Source organism: Bubalus kerabau, chromosome 3 (genome assembly GCF_029407905.1).
Source record: "Bubalus kerabau isolate K-KA32 ecotype Philippines breed swamp buffalo chromosome 3, PCC_UOA_SB_1v2, whole genome shotgun sequence".
In the NCBI taxonomy this organism is placed as follows: domain Eukaryota; kingdom Metazoa; phylum Chordata; class Mammalia; order Artiodactyla; family Bovidae; genus Bubalus; species Bubalus kerabau.
This window is the reverse complement of record NC_073626.1, coordinates 148,396,223-148,417,556: the sequence shown is the minus strand read 5'-3', so window position 1 is coordinate 148,417,556 and position 21,334 is coordinate 148,396,223. Positions and strand designations below refer to the sequence as shown.

Genomic DNA, 21,334 nt, shown 5'->3' with positions numbered 1-21,334 from the left:
TCTTTATAGTCTATTTGGAGTTTTCCAGTAATCTTTCTTCACAAGCAGACCATAAGAGCGTTAGGATTATTTCTAGAAACACGGTCAGTTATACTTGCGTTGTATTTAACCTCCCAGTGATCTCTGTCTTAATTTGCACTGTGAAAAATAAACAGCTGTATCTTGCCTTCCTGGACAGTCAATAGGTTTTATTTCCATTGCTTTGGGAAAAGGAGACAAAAGACATCCCTTTAAAATTGTCTTCCAGCAATCTCAGTTTGGAAGGGAATATATAGCACAAATTTATATATATATAAGGAAAGAAATATCTCTATATACAAAAACGTATAAATAAGCAGACAAATAAAGTGGCTAAGAAGTCTCTTGAAGTTCAAATTTATAAACTGACCATCAAACCCAGAACTTAGATCTGTAATGGAAAAAAAAAAATCATTATTAGGCTGAAAAAAAATTCAAATAGCGCTATCACGAACATGGAAAAAAAAATTAAATAGAAAACAGAAAACAATAATCACCGGAAAACCTGTGTCTTGTAAAGATTTCTTTCCATCAGAAGATGCAGAAACATTTTCCCCCCTGGAGTAAACGCAAACGTTTCTGAGGCACCCCCAGTTTCTTCCCCGCTTTCTCCCCCAGGCGCCGGTGGAGACGGCCGGTGTGGACTTTTTTCCAGAGATGAGAAGTCGAAATTTGTACTTTATCGGGAGCGGGTGCACTTTTCCCCCTGGCCCCCCTTTGCTCTGCCTCCAAGATGGTAGGAAAGTTGTCGTTTCGGAGGGCAGAGGAGCGGCTCTCTGGTGTTATGTCCTCGCAGTGCCTGTAGTGGTGCTGTAGGAGGCTGCTGCCTCTTCTTGTGCAGCCCCGGCAGCCCTGCCTTCTTGGCTGGAGAGTATATTCAGGGATTTCCCCTTAATAATCACCGACCCTGGGAGCACTTTTTAGTTTCCAAAATAAAAATATGATCCTCACCCCTCTTGCTTGACAGGGAAAGGCTCTCGCCGGAGCCCAGGGGGGAGCAGTAGCAGCGGCAGCCGAGCTTCCTAGTCCATTGCCAGCGCCTCTCACTCTGATCTGTCAGCCCAGCCGAGGGAAAAGGGGGGAAGGAGAAAAAAAAAAAAAAGCAGCTGAAAGGTAAGCAGAAGCGGCCCCAGGCCCGGCCCACATCCCCGGGCTCCCGTAGGGCGGCGGGCTGGGCCGCGCAGGCAGGGCGGGCGGCGAGCACGCTTACGTGAGGCCGGGGATTCGCCGGCCCGCGCCAGGCCCCGGGCAGAGAATGAAAGGGTGAGAGGGCCGGCGCCGGGGTGGCGGGGGCTGGGGACTCGGGGGCCTGGGGGGCGCCCACGGGCAACGACGGCGGGCCGCCAGCCAGGGGTCCAGCCGGGGCCGGAGCGGGGCGAGCGGCGCGGCCTGCGCGGGCCGGGGTAGGGGTGTGGAGCGGGGGGGTTGGGGGTGCCGGTTAGGCCTCGGGCCGGCGGGCCCCGTAGCGGCCGCGCCCTGCCCCCTGCCCCCGCACCCCGGGCCTCCTCGCGCCCCTTCGGATCCCTCGGGGCCTCCGGGCGGGACGGCAGCGCTGCTGGGCCGAATCCTGCGCGGGCCCCCCGGAGGTTCCCCGGCGGGGCGGCAGGCCCGGGGTGGCCGGGACAGGGGCGTCAGGGCCTAAGAGTGGGGAATGGGCGTCCAGCTGCTCCCTCCCCCGAGTCTCTCGACGACGTCCCCCACCCCCGATTCCGGTAATAGTTGGATTTATTTCTCCCCCTCCTCTGCGCTCCGGGCGGCCCAGGCCGGGGCGGGGCGGGCGGCCTTGCGGGCGTGGGGTGGGGTGGAGGGGCGGTGGAGGAGTCAGGTGCAGCCGCGGCCCGGAAAGTTTCCTTTTAGGCCCGAATTGGGGGCTGGCCTCCTTTCGGGGAGCCCCGGTCCTAGCGCTCGCGACCCCCGAGGGCGTGGGGGAGAGCACTCGGCTATTTTGAAACTCTTTGCCAGTTCCTGTCCGTGGAAGGTACTCCGCCCCTGCACCCCTCGCCCGCGCCCCACCCCGTTCCCCGGTGAGCCCTTCCAGGGCTGCAAACTCCAGCCCCGTCCCCGGGAGCCCCCCGGCTGGGGAGAGGGTCCTCTCTGCCCGTTCGCAAAAGTTTTCCAGGGATTTGTCTTAGCTGATTAGTTAGTGACTGGTCTTGTTGCAGTGGGAAAGGGAGGAGGTACATTCAGGTGGTATTTCTACTGGGCAGGCTTTTCTAATCGCTTTTTTAGCCCTTACCCCAGGAAGCGCGAGTGTTTATTTTCAGACCGAGCACCCACCCTTCCTCCCATCCCGACTTCTTCGAGTCCCGAGCCCCCTTTTCTGGACAGCCTTGCAGAGGGAAAGATGCAGGGAGGGGGGAGGAGACTGTCAGGGAGGGAGACGGGGGCTGGATGTCTGGAGCAGCCCCTAGATGGAGGAGTTTTCCTGTCCTGTTTGGTCACTGTCCGGGAAAACAAACACGGGGACTGGACCCAAGGCGGGGACCCTGGTTGTCAGGACGGACCCCGCTGGGAAGCACTAAGAACGAGGAGGGAAGTGGAGGTGGGCAGGGCAGCTCCTGAAACAAGGTCTACAGTTTAAGGATCGTCCGTTTATTTTTTTCTGATAATAACTATTTGGATTTTTGTGATACTCTTCTGTTCGACCCTAGAAATAGAAAAGGGGGGGATTTTTAAGGAAACTTGTTATTGCCGCAACTCAGAAGGGTCTATGGAAGAGCCCTCAGGGAACTGAACACTGTGGTTTGGCTATTTCCCCCCTCCTCTATGTTTAAACGGATTTAATTTTAGCTATATTTTGGTGCCGTGAGTTTTGAAAGTTTTTTTTTTTTTTTTTAATGTATAAAACTTAAATTTCCAAATCTAAATTTCCTGGTTTTCTGGGACGGGATGTTTCCTGTGGCTCCACTTAACCTCCTGGTGTTCTTTAGTGTGTGGAAGTCAAATGTTAATGTGCCCTGCCCACCCCCACCCCCCACCAGCCCCCAGCGTGGGATTGTCTGGGGAGGTGGTTTTTCCTCTTTTATTGGCTCTTTTCTTCCCAGCTGTTTTTAAGTAGACCTGGACCTGGGGCAGGAGGCTGTGTGTAGGTATGTGTGTCCCGCCTGGTAGCAGGCTGTGGAGCTGGCTGGCAGAGGTGTTCCACACTCTGACCACTCACCCCCAGAGTACTATTATCCAGGAGATGCTGGCACTTGCAGGGCAGTGGGTAACCCACCACAGGGTCAGTGCTGACTTGTGTTCCGCGTGGAAGTGAGATTCCTTCTGTGGAGTCTTACTAAGTGTCTCCTTTTCCTTTTGTTTGCCTGAAATAAAACTCCTGTTTCTCTGCAATGACAGCCATCCAGCCATTTAGTATTTTGCTTAAGAAAGAAACACTTGATATTTGAAATTGTGTGGATTTCATACCCAAAATGTAAATTATATTTAATGGTTGTTTAACTTTATTGATTTATTGAAATTGCTTGTTGCTTTGGATGTTTTCATAAACTTGTGTATCCAAAATTGTTACTTCTGTTATATTATAGTTTGTCCTTATTTTTAGAGCATACTGTATGGAAGAAATCAGTCTATGAATCTCTTAGGACATTTTGAGGTTTTTAAAAAAAATCTCTTTGCTTCCTAATTTGATATTTTTAAGGTGTATTGTTCGCTTCATATTCCCAGACTTTCAAAATGTGTATATGTACAAATCCCAAAAGTTTTGTACCCCACCACCCCTGCAGTCTTTCCTGATCTAATCATTCCATGGGCTACTTTATTTTTGAAGGAATAGTGGGTTTGATAATCTAAAAAGTTACATTGTGTTTGAAACTTTAAAAAAAAGGCTTTAAGGCAAATATTGAATTAGTTTTTAGTGGCTAAGGTAGTATAAGTGAAGTGAAGTCACTCAGTCGTGTCCGACTCTTTGCGACTCCATGGACTGTAGCTTACCAGGCTCCTCAGTCCATGGGGTTTTCCAGGCAAGAGTACTGGAGTGGGTTGCCATTTCCTTCTCCAGGGGATCTTCCCAACCCAGGGATCGAACCCTGGTCTCCTGCATTGCAGGCAGGCGCTTTATCGTCTGAGCCACCAGGGGAGAAGGTAGTATACTTTTTCACTATTAAATATTTAGTTTCAAAAGTAGATGTTTATTTTCATTTATAAGTCTGAAGTAATCAAGTTTTCTTTCCTCTGAAAGATTGTGTAAGGAAATTTGTATACCCTACCCCAAACCATTTTTCTCAGTAAATCATGTTAATACTATTATAGAGAATTGAAATTACAGTTTAGATGGATTTTAAAATTTCTAAGTCAGAGCACCCAAAATTAAACATGTCACTTCAAAAAAAAAAAAAAGGCCGATGATTCAGTCTTATCTGAATTGTTCCCCCAGAGTTAGCAGCTCTCACTATCCAGGTTTGGAACCCTAGTTATGGATAAGGAGAGGTCATTTATATCTGAATACAGTTAGACGGCAATGTTCTCAGACTAGTAGCACCCAGTCTCTTCCCCCCACATACCTCGTAACGTGTAAACAATGGATGAATGGATGATACTGGGTTGGAGGCAGCCAATTGTCCCCGAAGGAGATACTCCATTGCATATACAATGGTGTTCCATCTAAGCCCATTTAATTTATGCTAATGCAGCTCTGTGCTTTGCAAAACAAACAGCAGTGGAGTCTTCTTCTCACTTCCTTCAGGTAGAGTTTGTCCCAGAACCTCAACTGTAATGACTCGTCCTGGCTTTTTTGGGACACTCACAGAGATACTCTTTTCCCGTTCCTCTCTTTTTTTCCCTGATTGCACTTAGGATGCTCGGTTACTTGGTTCGGTTTCTATCCCTGAATGTGACTTGGTTTTAAGACAGCTTTTTGGTTGCATTTTATTTGTAGCAGGCTCAGACGGTAAAAGCGTCTGCCTGCAATGCGGGAGACCTGGGTTCGATTCCTGGGTCGGAAAGATCCCCTGGAGAAGGAAATGGCAATCCACTCCAGCACTCTTGCCTGGAAAATCCCATGGATGGAGGAGCCTGATAGGCTACAGTCCATGGGGTTGCAAAGAGTCGGACTTGACTGAGCGACTTCACTTTCACTTTCACCCTACAGTCAGCCACATTTGAATTGGGTCTTGAGTTCTGATCCCAGCCAGTTCTTGCACTGGGCAGGTTCTTCAGCTTTATCTGTAAAATGGAAAAAACTTTTTTCTTTTGATATAAAGATTAGATAAGGTAGCTCATGTACTTGACTCTTAACTCACCTAGGCCACTTTACTCTTCTGTGCTCTATACTATTCCCCTTGGCCACTTTGGGCTTCCTTGTGGCTCAACAGCTGGTAAAGAATCCACCTGCGGTTCGGGAGACCTGGGTTGGGAAGATCTCCTGGAGAAGGGAAAGATTACCCACGCCAGTATTCTGGCCTGGAGAATTACATGGACTGTATAGTCAGTCCATGGGGTGGCAAAGAGTTGGACATGACTGAGCAATTTTCATTTTCACTTTCAGGCCACTTTACTCTTCTATTCTCTATACTTTTTCTCTTGTTTGACTTTTTTTCTGATTAAAGGTAATATTTGAAAGTGAAGTCGCTCAGTAGTGTCTGACTCTTTGCGACCCCATGGGCTGTAGCCTACCAGGCTTCTCAGTCCGTGGGATTTTCCAGGCAAGAATACTGGAGTGGGTTGCCATTTCCTTCTCCAGGGGATCTTCCCAACCCAGGGATCGAACCCTGGTCTCCCGCATTGTAGGCATATGCTTTTACCATCTGAGCCACCAGGGATACCCCAAGGTAATATTTACTCATATTCATTCCATTCAGTCTGCCTGTGATACAGGATACCGGGGTTCCATCCCTGGGTGGGGGAAGATCTCCTGGAGAAGGGAATGGCTACCCAGTCCAGTATTCTTGCCTAGGAAATCCTATGGACAAGGAGTCTATTGGGCTGCTGTCAATGGGGTCACAAAGAGTTGGAGACTTTTTGTGTCTAACACTTTCATTCTATTCAAGAGATAACCATTGTTAACATTTTGTGATCTGCGTGGGTTTGTTTTGTGATTGTGTGTGCATACCACGTGATCTCAGGATCTTGCATTTAACAATGTTGTATACTTTTATACATGGGAGTCGGTGAGGGACGGGGAAGCCTGGCGTGCTACAGTCCGTGGGGTCGCAAAGAGTTGGACATGACTGAGCGGCTGAACTGAACTGATTGTTTTGTATTGGTTAAAAGCTTGGGCAGAGGAGTCACATTGGCTTTGAATCCTACCTATGTGACTTGGATAAATTAATCTCATTAAGTCTCAGTTTATTCATCTGTGAAAGGGGGTGATGATAACACCTTCATAAGGCTGTTGTGATTAAATGAGGAACTGCACATGAAGCCTCATATGTGGTCTTTGTATAATATTTTCCTTTAAAGATTTTTAATATTCTCGATGTTAATTTTTTTCAGTGTGAATGAGTGCTTGACTTAGCATGTATTAATAATACTAGTAAGTATTTGAGTACAGATAAAATATAATAATTACCTTCGTGGGGCAAATAAATATTTTTGTGCCAGTAAAAAATAAGCAGTATATTCACAGAAAGTTTCAGCAGCTTGATGTTCAGTCTAGTCTCTGCCATTGAGCTCTTGAGTTGGTAAATGTAAAGAAGTGGTAAGTAAGTACACCAGTGGGCAAAGAAGGTGGCTTTTCTTCTAGCTCTTTTTAAACTTGAAGCTATATGCGTGCAGGTGTGTGTGTTGAATGGCTTTGAAAAGCTGAATAGTCTGTGGCTGATTTGGTAGGCTCACCTTGGGAAGGTAGGATGCTTATCTGAGTGATGGTAGGGTTTGCTGAAGCGTGTGCCGCTTCGTTCATTTATCACATCAGCTTCTTTAGTGGTAGCTCTAGAGTTTGGGAAAGATCAAAGGCAGGAGGAGAAGTGGTCAACAGAGGACAAGATGGTTGAATGGCATCACCGACTCAATGGACATGAGTTTGAGCAAACTCTGGGAGATGGGGAAGGACAGAGAAGCCTGGCGTGCTGCAGTCCATGGGGTCACAAAGAGTTGGACACAGCTGAGCAACTGAAAAACAACTGGGCCTTGTAAGAAAAAGATACTTTGTTTGCCCTTGAGGAGTTTTTAGTCTAGTGGAGAAGAAAAATAAAGTTGACATTTACAACATTGAAGGAGGAGGGATAGTTTAGCTTGGAGGAAGGAAAGCTTATTTACTCTGGCCTGGGGCAAAAAGTAAGGATTTTCCAGGGGGGTGGGTTTCTGCCCAGAGCAAATAGGAGGAGTTAGATAGGCATTCCAGGAGGTGGGACCTGACTAAGGAGTATTCTGTATTGCAAATTGTAGGAATTGGGGGAGTAGGAATCTGTAATGGGACAGGGAGTGGTTGCCTTGGTTAGGTCTTAAGGAGTCTGTACTTAAGAGGTTTGGATTTCTCATACATTTATGTAGGCCTTTGGCCAAATTATTTGCATTTTAGAGGATTCAGATCGTAAAAAAGTGGAACAAAGGAGGGCAAGTGGACAGCTGCTGAGAAGAGATTGAAGGTTTGGACTACCGTGATGGCAATGGCAATGGGCTTGGAGAGAAGTCAGTGGAGAGGCTGGTTACAGAGGTAAAGTGGTCTTCTTCCGGTAATCGGATGCCGATTTGGGATCCATCCTTGTATAGATAACACCTGAAGTTGTAGAAGTAGAAAAATTTGGCTTAGTGGTTCTTAGTCCAGTAAAATATATTTATACATATTTACAGTTTTATATATTCAGCTTGAAACCTGGGGTAATGTAGAACAGACATTAAAATGGAAGCCGGTAAAAGTTTTTGTTTGGCGTTCACTGTTTGTGTGTCACTTGTATCATTGACACTTTATAGATGAGGAAACAGATTTGTAAAATAACTTGCTCAGGGTCACATACCTTGTGTTTGAACAGTGTAAATGAGCTACTGACATGGAAGATTTTAGTGAGAAAATTTGGATTTGTATTTTTTGAAAAATTGGAAGATCTGGAAACCATAGGTCCGTGTGTGTGTGTGTGTGTGTGTGTATGTGTGTGTGTGTGTTTTAATTCCAACAACTTGTTGAAACTGGTTTGAGTCTGCTGCCTTTAGATGAGCAAAGTTTGCCAGTCTTTGCCCACCCCTGTGGCACATGGAGACATTTCATCTTGCATCCCTATAGAACAAGATTAAAAGCATCTTCGGGAACATTGACATTTAAGTGTGGGCGCCAAGAGAAAGGAAGCCACTGACTGAGAAGCCAAAAAGAGATTTTTCAAGAAAGAGAAAGTGGTCAGCATGTCAAATGCCACAGAGAGGTCAAGTGAGATAAGGATGGAAAAGAGTACCTGGAATTGAGCAACAAAGAGGCCGTTAGTTTCAGATTCTTAGAACAAAAGAACTGTAGCTACAACTTAAGTTTTCTTTTTGTCATGCAATATAGGGTTTCTGTAACAATTGAAAGTGACCCCATGGCAGTGATAGAAACTCAGCATTTGCTGTAAAGGAGTCTTAATTGGAGCTAATAAATGCCATAACCCAATCAAACACTGCTCATTCTGCTAGTATTTTTGTCCCAAGAACGCCAGTGTCTAGATGTTCTATAGAATGTTGAAAACATTTTTAATATTAGATTTTTAATACGGATAATCATAGGAAACAGTTTTCAGTGGATTCTGTTCCTCTAGCCTCAAGAAGGTGGGAGGGCCTGATTTACTGGGGAATTACACTGTATCATTCAGAGAACCACCAGCAGCTGGAGACTGCCTTTCAGCCCTGCAGATCTTTGATTAAAATGATAATACCAATAAACCACTACTTAACTGCTTCTAATAGTAGTTAACATTAAGTGATTACTATGTGCTGGATACCATGCATATTGAAATACCTAATTTAATTCTCCTAAGTGACTCAATGAGGTACATACTATTACAATCCTCTTTACAACTGAGAAAACTGAAACCTAAATAAGTTGCCCAAGGTCAAACACCTAGTAATGAGCTGAGCCCGTTTTAAGCCCCATCTCTGATACCCACTGAAGCCAGTAAGTGCTCTCCACTGCTGCATGAGCTCTCCTTACCTTTCTAATAAATTAGGTAAGAAGCTCAACTAGCATAAAGGTCATTTTAATTGAAATTCATAATGCAGACTTATTTGCACAGTGCTATTTGAGCACAGTATTTGGCACATAGTAGACATTCGATAAGCATTTAACTTAGCTTAAAATACTCTCCTTTGCACTTTGTGTTGAATATTGTTTATATTTTGGGATGATAGGTAGATTTTCTCACTGATCTTTGAATCGCACCAGTTGATAGATTTTTATAATTTCTGAGTCTAACACTGATGTGTGGGATATTGCCTTTTTTTTTTTAAATCAATATATTCATCTGTTTAGTTTCACATTTCTATGCTGCATGAAGTTGAGTCAAAACATTTCAAAAAAAAAAACTTAAAATGGGACACTTTTTAAGTTTTTAAGATTTTTCAGATTTTATATCATCTGGGATAAACAAAAATTCTTTTCATTTGTATTAAATATATTAGCTAGCATTCTGAGAATTTAGGTTCACGTTGGATTAGAAAAAAATTGTAAGGTATGTTGTAGGTCCAGGCCCTTAAAAGGGGGTAGACTATATAAAATTACCGATGGCAATTAGGAGAAAATAGTGTGGCAGTGAAATGAACATGCTTCTGAAACAGGAGACTCAAAAGAGCAGTAATGACACACAGAGATTCCACATGGAGGTGATACAGTGGCAGTCCCAAAGAGACTAATGTTCATGTTTTGCAAATTGGTTTCTGGTTGCTGTCGGAAGACCGAAAGGGCTGTAGGTTGCTTTTGTTAAAAGCTTATCTTTCTTACCTTTTCCCCTACTAATGTCTTATTCCTCTGTATTTGCAAGAAGAAAGAGACTATGGAAGGGAATTGTTTTCTTTTTCATTAAACTCAGCATATAATATCAAGGGATTCCATTGTTCAGCTGGTAAAGAATCTGCCTACAATGCTGGAGACCTGAGTTTGATCCCTTCGTTGGGAAGATCCTCTGGAGAAAGGGAAAGGCTACCCACTCCAGTATTCTGGCCTGGAGATTTCCATGGACTGTATAGTCCATGGGGTTGCAAAGAGCTGGACATGACTGAGCGACTTGCACATAATAACAAGGAGGATTTTTTAGGAAGATTTTACAGCTACCCATATTTCCTCCTCTTCAATTCTGGTACACGGATATGTTTGCCGTGAAAAACTTCTTTCTGTGACTCTCTTCTCAGGTATTTTTTGCTTTTTTGATAATAATAAATGTATATTAAAGGGTATATTCTAGTGCTGCTGAGAGTGCTTAATTACCTTAATTCTCTTTCACATAAACTTGTTTGTATTCTTTTTCTAAGCAAGCTATTTCCACAGATGAAGATAGTATCTAGTGTAGTGATAAATACACTTGGTCTGGTTAAGACTTTTTAAAGTGATAGTCATCGTATATTAAAAGGTGTAGTTCTAAATGGATTAGACAATGGGATAGTATTTCAGTGGCATCATATTTAAATACAAGGGTCTATAAGACATTTGATTAAGATCATGTGGCCTTTATACATTATATGTTTCCTCAAATATTATCTTACAGCGAATGTCAATGAATGAAGGCCATGTGAACTGCATCTTTGGTGGAGTAGCAGTAAAGAACTTCAGTGTTAGGAGGCTAGAGATACAAAATTTTTAAAATGCAGGGTGTTTTTTTTTTTCCCCTGAAATCTATTTTAGTGCTTTTGTCATGATTACTTTTTTAAGATAGAGAAGACCATACTAATGGTTGTTTCCAGTTTATAGACAAGTGATTTTGATGTTAATATCAAATGTTATTTGATTAAACAATACTTCTTAGGAAAGAAGTTAGATTCAAAGCAGAAAGCCATTTTCCCTGAACATTCTTTCCTTTTATAGTGTATAAAGTAAGTCTGAACGCATCAGGGAATTGAAAATATAGCTATAAAGATTAAATTGGGCTTATTAAAAGAGGGATTTGAAAATGGAGAACAGGGAGGTGATTATTTAAAAAGAAGATGGAAAGTTGGCTTTTAGTAGGATTTTTAAAATGTTACAATTCAAAGAAATAGAAAAAATAATCACAGGTTGATGTAAAAAACATGACATTTGGAGAGAAGTTGTTTTTAAGGTGTTGCAAACACTTTGTAATGGCATAGAGATCGTTAGCAAGAGCTTTGGCATCTTGTGGCAAGTGCTGAAAGATAGACTAATGGATAGATTAATGAATTCTTAGAGTTAGAAAGATGTTGAATAGGCAGATTTTAATGTGTTCTTACATTTATTAAAAAACAATATTTTAATGTTTTTTTTTTTAAAGTTATTGGCTAGATAGACCTTGGGTGGAAAATTATATGAGTCTGATGAAACTTTTTTTTTAAAATACGTATTTATTTTTGGCTGTGCCAGATTTTTGTTTTGCACGGGCTTCTCATTGCAGTGGCTTGTTATGGAGCTTGGGCTCTAGGTGCACCAGCTTCAAGGCTCACAGGTTTAGTTGCCCCACAGCATGTGGGATCTTCTAGAACCAGGGATTTGAACTATCCTCTGAATTGCAAAGCGGTTTCTTGACCACTGAACCTCATGGGAAGCCCCTGAAACGTTTGATGTTCATGAGATATACGGTGATATTCAAACATTTTAAAGCTTCTAAATTATACTTTCTCTTGGGAATGGCTATTAGAAATCACTGTGTAGACTTAAGTACCAATTTAGTGATTTTTAAAAATTAATTATTGGTGGGTGAATCTAGTAACCTCTTTTGGGTAGACAACCTAGAATTGAGTTGCTATCACAGAAGCCATTTATGTAGGCAGTGTGTACTTACTGAGCAGCTATTTACTTCTGGGCACTGTGCTAGGCTCTGGGTATAATGAAGAACAGGAAACTGTCCCTCTAGAAGCTCATTTCCTAAGAGGGAAGAGAGCAGAAGAACAAGCAAAGTAGACTCTACTGAGGGTTAAAACAGATAAATACACAGAGTACCTCAAAAGAGCATGGAACTAACTGTGCCTTTGGGAATGTGCATGTGGTGACAACTGAGCTGTGTTCTGAAGGCTGCACCGGCCAGAGGAGGGGCACAAAGAGGAAGACATCCATTGTTCTGCACAGAGGGCCTGTCTTTGGTTATGGTGAGGCTGGAGGAGCCTGGGTGCTCAGAGCTGTGGGTAAAATCCTCCAGTTACTCACTTCCTTTCTTTTGAGTGCATTTCACTGCATAGATTATGGAGCTTCCCAGGTGGCTCAGTGGTAAAGAATCCACCTGCCAGTGCAGGAGACACAGGAGATGCAGGTTCAATCCCTGGGTTGGGAAGATCTCCTAGAGGAGGAAATGGCAAACACTTCAGTATTCTTGCCTGGAAAATTCCATGGACAGAGTCTGGCGGGCTACAGTCCATGGGGTTGCAAAGAGTCGGACAAGACTAAGCAATTTAGCACATGTGCACTGCATAGATTGTAATCTTCTAAGGGGAAAAAAGTTGTCTTTTACTATTCATACACTCTGTAGCTTCTCAGAAAATGATGGACTTGTCATAGTGTTTAATAAATAAATGAATACTTGGCGTTGAAGCTAGAATCACATGGATTTGACATAGTGATTATAAATCAAATTTAGTACCATCTTTAATAGTATGTTTATTCATTAAAATAAATTCAAAATGATCGCAAAAGAATATGTTTGCAAAAATTAGATAAGTTTGTTTTATGATTTTATATTTTGGTATATTTTACTATACAGAATTTTTAAAGATACTTCTGGTTAATGATGGCAGAATACTGACATCTCTGTTCTCTCCTCTCTAAACCAACTAAAAAGAATGAGGAGAATGAGAAACAAGAAAAACTCAATCTTTGATAACAAAACCTTATAATTTGAATGCATGAATTAGTATTATTTAAGTGCAGTGGGAATTGAACCAGGGCAGGAAAGGATGCAAGGAGAGATGCTGCTGCTGCTGCTGCTGCTGCTAAATCGCTTCAGTTGTGTCCGACTCTGTGCGACCCCATAGACGGCGGCCCACCAGGCTCCCCCATCCCTGGGATTCTCCAGGCAAGAACACTGGAGTGGGTTGCCATTTCCTTCTCCACAAGGAGAGGTGATTTCCTCTATATAACTCAAGCAGAGTGCTGGGAAACACCGTGAGGACAAAACCAGTGACCCCCTCACTAGGAATGGCAAGGTTGGTTATGTACATTGTGCTCCCTGAGTGGTGAGAGAGGTGGGATTGAATAACAAACTATATGCGTGCCAAGTCGCTTCAGTCGTGACTCTGTGCGACCCTGTCGACTGTGGCCCACCAGGCTCCTCTGTCCATGGGGTTCTTCAGACAAGACTGTTGAAGTGGGTTGCCATGGCCTTCTCCAAACAAGCTGTACAGTTGAACTATTTTTGCAAGAAGTTAAGCACAGAGGAGAAACTGGCAGCATGCAGCTATATAGCTGTGTATCTGGTCAGCTGAAGAGAAATAAAGCCTAAATGACCATCCCCCCAAATCTATGCCATGTGGGCCCTTTTGAGTAGGGGAGACTAGTCCAGCATTGAGTCAAGCCTTAAGGGAGAAATATTGAAGATGATCATTTTCAGAAAGAACTGAGAAAGTAAAAATTATGAATAAATAGTTCCTTATGGTGGGAGGCGGTCTGGAGAGTTGGGGTAAGACATGGCTCCTCTGAAACAGAAGTTTATAGATACAAAAGCTCAAGAAATAAATGATAAGATATAAGAGTGGAGCTAATGGAACCAAAGTATGAAATAAAAGAGAAATGTATAGTTATTATAGAAATGAAGGTCACTTTCAAAGCAGCACATATACCCGATAGCTGAGGATAATGGAGGTAAACTTGAGAAATTTGAGCAATTCAAAATGGAAAAAGTAAAAATAAAGCCTAGAGACAGATACAGAAGACAGTAAATTTAGCATGCCTACAATTGATACCTCTAAAAAATATAATAGAATAAATGAAATAGAAAAAGTTTCAAGACATTAAGGAAGCATTTCCCACAATAAAAAAATGAGTTTAAATTCTAACATGATTTCTAGACTTTATAAATTTGAAAATTAAAAATTTTTTTTGGCCACATCATGCAGCTTGCAGATCTTAGTTCCCCAACCAGGAGTTGGGCCCAGGTCCTGGCTGTGAAAGTGGCCACTGGATCACCAGAGAATTCTTATGAAGACTTTTATTGTTAGGTTAAAATATGGGGAAAATATGACCTAAGACTTTATGTCCAGGCAAGCTTTAGTTTAAGTGTAATATCAATTGACATATTTTTAAATAGAAAAACCATGGCTTATTTTCAGTAAGTCAGCCCTTGATGGGAAAGATGGAGAATGGAGGTAAGTAAATTATAAACTGTTGAATCCAGAGATGGATTGAAAGCTAAGTTAAAAGATTAGTGATTAGCATCGAATAATTTTGAATATAGGACAAACATTAAAATGTCATAAGCTGTAACAATGTAGAAATAATATAAGGAAGAAATACTGAGTTGGGATGATAGTTAACAAAAATGTAATTTTTTCTCATTCATAGCAAGATCAATCACAGGAATGCTAAGCACACTAACTTTCTTAGTTTGGAGTAAAGAAATGTGATTTAAAGGACACAGACTATAAATCTTCCAAGAAAACGCTATAAAATGAAATATGTAATAAAAAGATAGAATTGAAAACTAAACAATACAAAAAATAAGGTAGTAAAATTAAGATGAAACATTTGTCACGTAAGTAAATATTAAATTATAAATTGGATGAACTAATTAAAAGAAAATGACTCAGATTGGAGGGGGGGAGGAAAAACCTGTTAAGAGATGCACTGAAAAAGGGACTGCTGCTGCTAAGTCGCTTCAGTCGTGTCTGGCTCTGTGCGACCCCACAGACGGCAGCCCACCAGGCTCCGCCGTCCCCGGGACTTTATTTACAAAAGCAGGCAAAATTTGTCTTATAAGCCAGAGTTTGTTGACCTATGATCTTAAATAGTGCTTCAGAAAACCTGAGAGTAAAAGAATAGGCCAAGACTTAACCAGCGAATTCAGCTCCAAAAAATGGAAGTCCAGATACTAATATCAGACAAGGTTGAATTTAAGACAAATAACATCAGTTGCCTTTTCTAATGATAAAGAGTGACAGTCTAATGATCATGAAATCTCTATCAAAAAATATAGCTTTAAAATTTATAAAATAAATACAAGGGAAAATAAATTATAGTTGGAGATTTTGTTTTATCCCTTGGTAAACAGAAAAAGCAAACTAAATAACAGTGGATGTTAATAGCATGATATATGGTGTAACTAGCAAGATACCCTAGAAACAACAAATGCTTTTTCCAGGAGCACCTATTAATCCCCAAATAAAAATACAGTCAAATCCAAAATCAGAGATACATGCAGGTTATGCTCTTTCTTTTTCTTTTTTCCTTGTGAAATTTGTTTTTATTAGAATACAGGGGATGATTTGAGAAATATCTCCGTGGGTTATGCTCCACCAGGGAGGTGTCCATTCTGATCTTCTTGGGATAGCTTTTGGAACTTCTTAGAGCTGCTTTTCTTGCTGCCAGCAGACTCTGAAGGCCCCCCTGCTTGAGTGGCTCCTCCATGGAAGAGAATTTCCTCTTTTTCTTGGGGACACTCTTGTTTCTGACAGTTCAGGGTCACTAACTGGTTCCTCTTTGGGGAAAGATTTCTTCCTCTTGGGAAGACTTCCATGCTAGCTGTGTCTTCAAGATTGCTGCTAACCAGCTTCTCCTTGGAAAAAGATTTCTTTTTCTTGGGTTTGGAAAAAGAGATAGGTCTTTCATTCCATTCTCCTGAGGAGTCTCCTGGGGCTTTTTCTTCATTGGGGTCCTAGCCTCCTGGGAGGCAGCCGAGCCCAGGGAACCAGAGTGTGTTCCAGCCAGCTCCCTGGGCTCTCCACAAGGTCCCAGCACCTCTCTTTCCTTATATTCCTTCTCCACACAGCTGCTGTTTTCTGATGATAGGAGGGCAGTTGCAGCCAGCTGTTTCCTTCAAGTGTTTCTTCTCCTGTTTCTCCAGCTTCCTAGTAATCTCAGCAGCTGCTCTCTCTGCCTGAACCGTTTACCTCCTTCACGACATCCAGATTCTTCTGTGGTATCTGTTCAGTCTCCTAGGACAGGCGTTCCTCAACTTGTTCGAGTTCTCCCCAGATACACTTGTGCAACCCTCAGAGAAGCTATCCATTTGTGAGGAAGTACCTCATTTGTTTGCTAGGGGTCTGGAGAGGCAGCCTTTGTTCTTGGCAATTGCTTGGTCAGTGAAGGCAGGATGGAAAATAAGTCTGTGTTCTGGAGTGTTAACCCTTGTCTTCAGGGCTCTGGAAGCTTGGTCCTTTGCTGGGCCCAGGGAATCAGTCAGACACCAGTATGCTCCTTTTTCTTTTATGTGTGTGTGTGTGTGTGTGTGTGTGTGTGTGTGTGTGGAATCTTTGTTCCCTGACCAAGGATCGAACCTGGGTCCCTTGCAGTGGAAGCATGGAGTCCTAACCACTGGACTTCCAGGGAATTCCCAGTGGTCCTTACTCTTAACTAGAACTAAAACAAAGGGAAGCCTAAGACTCTGCCATCCGAAAATGTTAGATAACTCTTGGGTCAAAGGAGAAATTAAAAAATAAAATCCAAATCAACATGTGGGATATGATTAAAACACTACTCAGGAAAATTCATGGTTGTAAACAAATTACTAAGCAAGAGAAGAATGAAAATAAAAGAATTAAGCCCAAGAAGTTAAAAAATACAAGGTCTGCAATGCAGGAGACCCAGGTTTGATCCCTGGGTTGGGAAGATTCCCTGAGAAGGAAATGGCAGCCCACTCCAGTATTCTTGCCTGGAAAATCCCATGGATGGCAGAGCCTGGTAGGCTACTGTGCATGGGGTCGCAAAGAGTTGGACATGACTGACCAACTTCACTTCACTTCACTGATAATTCCAAGAGGTTTTTTTTTTCCTTCTTTTTGCGGGGGGAAGTATATTGGTAAAAATGTTACGCAGATAAATGCCTGTTCAACCCAATCATGAACAAAAGGGGAAAGCACAAATATCACAAATGTGTATGGACATACGTAGAATACAAGAATGAGTCACAGATATTTAGTAAATGAAGTATAAGAGGTCACATTGCTCAATTGTATACAGGTAAATTTGAAAACCTGATCTGCACGAAACACTGCCCAGGCAACCTTCTAAGGAACGCTACAACTGCAGTGCTTTTGAACTTGTTCAGGAACATAGATTTTATACATTGTTTTTAAAATACTAATACCTAATTCTGCCAAGGCACACACGTAGAAAAAACTCTAGACATTATCAAAATACAAAAATCCTCACTATTAGCAAACATAGCCCAGTCATACAGTAGAAGAGTAATGCGTGATGACCAGGTTGCTTTCCCACGAGTGTAAGAAGAGTACAGTATCAGGAAGTACTAAGTACTAAATATTTTTAGTATATATTTTTTAAAGTGCAAGAGAAAAATGATCATTTCCCTGGAAACTGAAAAAGAATTTGGTAAAAATTAGCTGTCACTTCTGAGTTTGTTTTTTTCTTAATAAAGTAGGAATTACTTCATACTTCCTTAACATAACACAGAAGTCAGCATTTTACTGCCATTGACTGGAAGCAATTCTCATTTAAAATTAGGAGTAACAGTGGCTGCTGTTATTAACATTGTTTCAATAGTTCTAGCCAATTCAAATAGGGAAAAAGGATGCATGAACATTGGCAAGCATGGGGGAATCATCAATCTTAATAGACATGATGCCACCTAGGATATGTCAGATAAAAAGTGAATGTTACCCTTCATGTGATTTATAAAATATTCTCATCCATCTAGATATATAGGCTGCTTTTTTTCATAATGGCAATCAAATTGATTATGTAAATTCCTTTTTTCAGTTAGTTATATCCAGCCTATTTATTTCCTGAAGTTCATATAGATTTACTTAACTAATTCATGAAAGATTGATGTTTGCCAGGTGGATGAGCAGGCCAAAGAGAGTGTAAAAATGAAACCTCATGGGTTTGCTTTGAAATAATTTCCTGTCCTGAACATCCAGACCTTCAGGGCAGCTGAATTTAAATTTTTAGTCCAGCTTTTCTTCCTTGCCTCCTAATAAAGTGAAAAGGCAAAGTTCTTATTTTTGTTTTTCATTGATGCATGATTAGGTTTACTCAGTAATGTGTGATTTTTTTTTTTTATTACCTAAGTAATAAAAAATTTACCAAGTAATTTCAGAATTTTTTCTACTGATGTAAGTGAAATGCTGCTTAAAGGTAATATAAATTCTCTACCTGTATCATCAGCAGGTAAAATGTAGTAATAATAAGAACTTTATGAGTAATAACTCGGATTTGTTCAAGGCATGGTACTTAGTGTGTTGCATGCTTTGTGTGATTTGATCCCTGAAGCAACCTCATAACATAGCTACTAATACTATCTCTATTTTACAGATGAGAAAACCAGGGTTAAATGATTTGTCCAAGGTAAATACTGTAGTTATCTTGGCAGATCTCTGACTTAAGCAAACATATCTTCTGACTTTTGAAAGATTTGTGTATCTTGTCATTCACTGATACAGGAGTTTTTTATTTAGTTTTGTAAAGGGGAGAGTGCTTCTCGAGGTTTTCTGTAGCTGGTGTCTAAGCTGTTCATCATCTGTCTCGGTGGCTTTTGGAGTGTAGAGCAAGCAGGTTGGACCACAGCAGCCCCCTGTGTCCTGATGTGACCGATCCGTTGTTTCAGTTTCATTGTAGACGGTATGGTGTTATCATACATGTTACTCCTAGACCTTTGTGTGTTGAGAGGTAGTGACTACTGTGTGATTTCTTCCTTCCGTCTTCTTATTAAGCTTCCAGAGACTCATCAGCCATGGTAATTACACTGTCTGGTGTAATTGGGAGCATTCTGTGGAGCAGAGCACTCAACTGAATGGTGGAAATGTGGTGGTGACTAGTCTTTGGGCTCAAGGCTATCGTCTGGATGGGACAGGTGTGGGGGAGTATTAGAGGGAAAAATAACTTTTAAAAAACAAGGATTTGTTCTTTTTTAATATTTCATAGAAATGTTTGTTACAAATTGCTAAATATTTTGCCAACACATCGGAAAATGTAGACTTTCTGGGGGAAGTTTTGGGTCTGTAGAGCTCATTCCATTGCCATTTTAAAGAGATTTGAGTTCTGAAAATCGCCACAAGGTAAAACCATCAGTAAAGAAAAAAAAAAAAGGACCCGCCACATTATAACATGAGTTTGGTGGAAGAACCCTGCTATTTTGAGGTATTTACAAGACTTAAAGCAAAAATTATTTAGTTCAATTTGGAGTGGTAGGTTAACTTAATGTTTTATGTCTTATTATTTGAATTCAATACTGGGATGTTGGGTTACAGTGAAGAATCCATCCTGTTAGGAAGGGTGATACCCTAGAATTTTACTTCCCAGGTGAGCAAGCTTTGCTTATTTCTATTTGTTAACTAGGCCTTTTGATATTTTTGTAGACAATCTGCTTCATCTTGATTCTGCAGCATTCCAAACTGTGGTATCCTTGGGGTTCTCTTAACATTGCTATGGTGCAGAAGATTTAAAATCAGGTATGGCTGTGGGGCCTGAAGTCCCTCAGTGAAATTCTCCACTTAAACTTGCCTTATACTCTCTGATTTATCATTTGGGTTTCTTTTTTTGTGGTGGTCTTTTAGCTGATGTTCACAAGGAATAGAGTCACGTGATGTATGAAGGGAAACATATACACTTCTCTGAGGTTGACAATAAGCCCTTGTGCTCATATAGCCCCAAACTGTGCAAGCAGCGGCGACTCAACGGCTACGCTTTCTGTATCAGACACGTTCTGGAGGACAAGACTGCCCCCTTCAAGCAATGTGAATATGTGGCCAAGTATAACAGCCAGCGCTGCACCAACCCCATTCCTAAATCGGAGGACCGCAGGTAAGCTCTGACAGTGGGGAGCAGCCTTTGATTGAATCAGCAAGCTTGGAAGTTGGTTCTGTTTTGTTTGATGTATGATATGATGAATTTAAATGTTGAGTTCAGGGGTTAATCTAAGTAAACTATAGAGTGGTTCTAAAGATGAGAGGTGGCAATTTTTAGGAAATGGAGTAGTAACTTTGGAGAATTCTTTGTGAAGTATGTTTAAGTGTGTAAAAATTTTTTTTTTTTTTTTTTGCTTGAAGTCTTGGTACTGATATGCTTGGTTTACAGCCTTAGAAAGTATTTTCTGATTTTTCTACTTAGTCTTTCGTCAGCCTAAATGAGACAAATGAGAGGAACTACTTTGGTGTTATAGTTAATGATAATAATTTTGGAATTTTTAAATCTGCACTTGAAAGGTAGCAAATGATATATACTTACTGAAAAAGCATTATTCAAAAGAATGATTACTTGAATCATTCAGAAAGTTTATTTTCTCTCAGGCTTCTTTTGGTTAAAAAGAGTTCCGTATAAACTATGTTTACTATAATTTAGAACCTGTATTTTCATAGTAAAGTAGGCTTTATGACTGGGATTATGAATTTATACTTTTCTGAGTTAAAGAAAATAATGATATGTTTTTAAAGGAGTTTTATGCTGATTATTCATCTTTCATATCCTTAGAAAAATTTATACTGTATTTCACATATAATCTCTTTTTTTATGTCTCTTTTTGTCAGTTCTCCAGCAACCATGTTGATCATTGTAGGATATTACAGAGAGATGCATGCTTCTTTTCCTGAAAGTTTCAAATACTTGTCTTTAGGTAGAAAATTTGAACTTTTTACTACTATATTTAAAAAATACATATACAGCCTTTATTTTTTGTTCCTATATGTAAACAAATGTCACCTGTGTACATTGGCTGAAAAGGAATCATGTATTTTGTATGTCATGGTGAGCAGCTTACAAACTTTTAGGGTGAAATAAATAATTTGTGTTGATAAATATCCCACCAAAATGAGTACAGCATAATGTGGTGATTTGGAAATACTCTCTTAGAATATCTAATGAGCACTTCAGGTTTCAAATTACAATACCTGAAAGTTAGAAACAGCTGTTTAGTGAGGAAAGGAATAAAATTTTAATCTCAGGTGAGAAAGGTACCAGTGTATTAGGCTAAGCATGTCTGTCCAGTTGGTTTTAGCTGACTAAAAATAATTTCTTACTCTTACCCCTTTTTAACTTGAAGAATGAATGGACTTGGATTATTTTTTTCACATCAAGATCCATTATAATCACATTTCTATAATTTTGTCTTAAATTCAGTTTATCAGAGGTGCAATTTTTGTCAACCTTGGATTT

General features: G+C 41.0%; 1 protein-coding gene across 18 annotated transcripts in view; it reads left to right on the top strand.

Moving 5' to 3' along the window:
- Nucleotides 1–990: 990 nt before the first annotated feature.
- The window catches only part of INO80D (INO80 complex subunit D), a 70,215-nt gene continuing 49,871 nt past the window's right edge, over nt 991–21,334 (top strand). The window contains exons 1-5 of one of the 18 annotated variants that reach the window (XM_055573221.1): nt 6,808–7,088; nt 7,478–7,612; nt 8,177–9,037; nt 19,543–19,635; nt 19,741–19,987. In XM_055573221.1, coding sequence (XP_055429196.1) covers nt 19,770–19,987 — 218 coding nt within the window. In that variant the 5' untranslated portion in view covers nt 6,808–7,088; nt 7,478–7,612; nt 8,177–9,037; nt 19,543–19,635; nt 19,741–19,769. The other 17 variants (XM_055573226.1, XM_055573218.1, XM_055573227.1 and 14 more) reach the window with 17 other exon arrangements.